Source organism: Poromitra crassiceps (genome assembly GCF_964638095.1).
Source record: "Poromitra crassiceps genome assembly, chromosome: 17".
Classification (NCBI taxonomy): domain Eukaryota; kingdom Metazoa; phylum Chordata; class Actinopteri; order Beryciformes; family Melamphaidae; genus Poromitra; species Poromitra crassiceps.
The window spans coordinates 31,686,363-31,690,677 of NC_139635.1; the positions used below are offsets into that span (position 1 = coordinate 31,686,363).

General features: G+C 48.1%; 1 protein-coding gene across 2 annotated transcripts in view; it reads left to right on the plus strand.

The window, feature by feature from the left end:
- Window positions 1-369: 369 nt before the first annotated feature.
- cables1 (Cdk5 and Abl enzyme substrate 1) overlaps window positions 370-4,315 on the plus strand; it is a gene marked incomplete at both ends in the record, with an annotated part of 27,839 nt that continues 23,893 nt past the window's right edge. For both annotated transcript variants that reach the window (XM_083653822.1, XM_083653823.1), the window contains one exon: window positions 370-905. In XM_083653822.1, the coding sequence (XP_083509948.1) occupies window positions 370-905 (536 nt within the window). The remainder of the gene's footprint in view (window positions 906-4,315) is intronic.

Consider the following 4,315-nt stretch of genomic DNA (forward strand, 5'->3'; position numbering starts at 1 on the left):
GATCTGCTGCATTCGATATATCACAAAATCTATTTTAGAGATACTGTGTCTGTGTGCGTACTTTTATGTAATTTTGGCATAACCCTGTCAGAGAAGAGAGAGCGAGGCTTCGCCAGGCAGGAAAAGGAGAGAGAGGGAAAAAAACCTACACGTATCCCTGAGACCCTATTGGTCGGATTTTTCCTTGTGCTACCACAATACTGCACACACGTGACCCCCTGTTTTTAGCCAGTTTAACGCATGTACTTAAAAGACAGGCCACTGGCATCCACCAACAACACAAGCACGATTATAACACTATTTATGCTATCAAGGTAAGAGCAGAGCACAGGCAGCCTGGGAGACTCTGACTGGAAGTAACAGTGGACCATGGCGGCTGCTACGAGCAGCAACTCATCCACAGCCACGCTCCAGATCAAGCACTCCAGTATCGAACATACGCGGAAACGCATAGACCCGAGGAGGAGGCAAGCCGCGCTGTCTTTTCTCACTAACATCTCGCTGGATGGACGACCCGTGCAGGATGACGCAGACAATCAAGCCGAAGAGGAGAGCTCACTTGAGGGCAGGACTAGACAGCAGAGCCTGGTGTCCCCGGAGCGCACTGCGGGGACCACCACGGCCGCCCAGGCGCTCGCCGCCGCAAACCAGGCTCTCCTCCTGCAGGCGAACACCCGGGCCGGTTCGGGGACGGGTCCCAGCAGCAGCAGCACGGACCCGGAGGGGGATGCTGCTTTCGGGCCCAGCTCCTCCGTGTACAGCTCGCCTTTCTCCGCGACCAGAGGGAGGCTGCAGACCTACACTCAGGGAGTTTTGCCTGCGCCCTACTCCAGGCAAGCCTCCCAGAACTACTGTCTGGAGGGCGGACAGATAGCCAACTCTGCCATAGAGCTGCAGAGGTCCAGGTAATGGGGTGAACAGCTGAGGTATTTGTTTTACTTAACGGCCGAATCTAACGGGGAATGCCATGCACTGTGCTGCATGTAATGAGAGTAATAAATACGTTACACGTTCCATTAGCCAGCTTGTCTGCAGGCTCTGACTCTGCAGCAGACTGGACCTTGATCTGATCATAGCCAACAAGAGCTGGTTGGTTTTCCCTGAAGGATAGCTGTAATTGCCCCTATATTCCATTGACAAGTATGCAATGGAGCAAACAGCAGCTGTAGTAGAGTAATACTATAAGACCTGAGATTCCCTCAACTGTTGAGGTTTTACTTAATTGTCTAATGGAAGCACATAAATGCAGTTACACATCATTACTAATTATAATAATAGGACTGACTATGCAGCCTCCTACTCTGTTATTTTGTTCTGTCAGAATAATAATCACCAGCATCGCCTGTAGCTGTTATTTGTTGATTCGTTTGTTTTGTTTTGTCTCGTCTTTAGTAGATCAGCAGGACAATGGCTTGTTGTGCATGTCACATTTTGGCAAAGCGTTCAGCACAGCGGTTATTAAGTTAAGGCAACAGACCAAACAAAAGTCCACAGAAGGTGATAGACAAAACTGCTCATATTATCCAGATGTTTCCCTCCCGTGGGTAAGGTGTTTGGTTTACCACGGCCCATTCATTTCCTCACACCCACAGCCACTGGAGGCCTGCATGAATGAACCCGTAGGATCCATTCAGGAACACATTTCTCACAGCTTTCTTGCTGTCAGTCAGTCAGTGGTGATGTGTCAGTACTGGGCTGCTGGGTACCATTTAAAAAAATACCAATACCAATATACCAGTACCGATACCAAATAGAGTACTACTTAATTGGATACCTTTTTGTGTAGTAGTCATACTTTTGAATGTTTTGGTGCCATCTCCGCACGCTGCCGTCACATACACCGCACTCCACTTCACCACCACAGACTGTATGGGTTGTACAGTAGGTGCTGCAATAATGGGCCAATCACACGTGACGTCACATGAAATCGAAGAACACTCGTGGTGATTGGCTGCAAGAAAATCCATACAAATAGACACATTTTTATAGAAATGTGCACAAAAATGATCAAATGCAGCCATGCAGGTATTGTTTGACTGGAGACGTTTCTATTACTAATTGGTACTGGGTGGGTTATTTCGGTCTTAAAGGTATATCCAGTACTGATGCCATGCCAGCCCTGTGTGTCAGAGAGCCAGTTGGAAAAGGTGCTTTTGGGTCAGACAGCCAGCCCAGACAACAACACCACACAGCAACTAGAGGCAAAATGTCAGTTGTTTGTGTACATTATTTCTACTCCATGCCGATGCTTGCACAGAGACAGATGCATATGATCGCACGTCCAACATCTGTGGAATCGTAATCTAGTTTCCCTGAGAGGCAACTCGGCACACTTCATCAGTCCAAGAATATGCTGCATCTCTCTCTCTCTCTCTCTCTCTCTCTCTCCTCTATTGCTCACCCCTTTGTCTCATCTAGTAGACTAGAAAGTATTTTTAGTGAATGTCATTCCAAAAGTTGGCACCCACCTGCTGTCTCCTTACCCTCTGTAGTGATGTAAACATCCTGTAACTGGACACCTCTGTATTAGCTACACACTAGCAGGCGTACAGCCCCCCATGTGGATGTCTTTGACTCTGCCTCTCTCTCTCTGTGTGCTCTGCCTGTTCCCATGGCTCCTTGAAATTCCTTGAAAGTTTGTGAATTTGAGAGAAACAAATCAATGCCTTGAAAGTTTTTGAAAATAGACATAATAGACATGGGTCATTGAAAGTGCATGAATTTATATATTTTGTGAAGGAAGGTCTTCAAACATTAATGTCTCTGCCATCACTGTAACAGCACAGTTGAGAAGTGTTCCCACATCCCAGGTGTGCTCTGTTATGAGCTTCTGTAAAGCCTGCTAGCTCTCATTATAAACATCCTCAGTGTTGTGACAGTAATAATTAACCTTGATCCATGTCTCAAACTATGATGTGTTGGGTCTTTGAATTCGAGGGAATTGGCCCAGGAAACTTCCCAGGGCCAAATTCAAGAACTTTTCAAGGACGTTCCGGAGGGTGTTGCTGCTCCACAGCGGGACAGCTGTCAGTAACAGTGGTCTCGTGCGTCTCTCTCACTGTCTGGACCTGCTGTCAGACCCTCTCCACTCTGGGCTCATCCAGGACCCTTTTCTTCCGCAGGTCCTCTCCTCCCTGTGGGGCCTTCACAGGAAGCTCTGCTTTGTCATGAAACAGTCATTAAGCATTTGGTTCCCCTTCCTGACTTCATGGAAATGGCCTTACTAAACTAACGGTCTCTGAAAGCCCCCATGAATGCTATACTTCTTAATAGTGAAAAAGGCGCAGACCTGATGAAGTTATATAACACTGTTGTAGACCACACGAATCATTTGTGAATGCTCCCTGCTTTTTCCTTCTTATTCGATCAAGTTTTCCCCGCATTGTTCTCCCTAGTGTTGGAGTCGACACCACCTAAACCGAGACCGAGACCACGACCAAGACCGACGGGGACCAATGCGAGACCATTTTCAAGACCATGACTCTAGTGACGGCTTAACCATTGAAAGTCTCAACACAGTGGGCAGAATGAAGTTTAAAAACACCTTGCTGCTGCTAAATTATGACTCCCCCAAACTGCAGCCACTGATTGGTCAATTATAGTAGCCTATGTAATAGTAATAACCTATGTAATAACCTGTATGATGATACAGACCAAGCCGGGAGTACCGCTATCGGGAAATGAACCCGCGTCTTGCGGTGGTAGGCGTCGGCGAGTGCTTACCGCTACACTGCTTTTTCCAAGTGACCATTAATACACATTGATCCTCAAAATGTATTTTACAACGAAACACAACATTTGGTGTTTTAAATCGGCCCCTTTAGTTTCTACCATTATTATGCGTATTTGTCTTTTAATTTCCAGTCAGCCGTGGAATGTGTTGGGACGACGTCCACGTGAGCCGTATTCAAATCGGTCAGGAAAGTAAGCGCAACCTGTTGATGGAGTGCGGCCATATTCCCCCGGACGCACACAGTGCCTGGTTTGGTGTGCAGACAGACCAGGTCACGTGGCGCACATTGCCTGGTTTGGCGTGCAGACAGACAAGGTCACGTGGCGCACATTGCCTGGTTTGGCGTGCAGACAGACCAGGTCACGTGGCGCACATTGCCTGGTTTGGCGTGCAGACAGACCAGGTCACGTGGCGCACATTGCCTGGTTTGGCGTGCAGACAGACCAGGTCACGTGGCGCACATTGCCTGGTTTGGCGTGCAGACAGACAAGGTCACGTGGCGCACATTGCCTGGTTTGGCGTGCAGACAGACCAGGTCACGTGGCGCACATTGCCTGGTTTGGCGTGCAGACAGACAAGGTC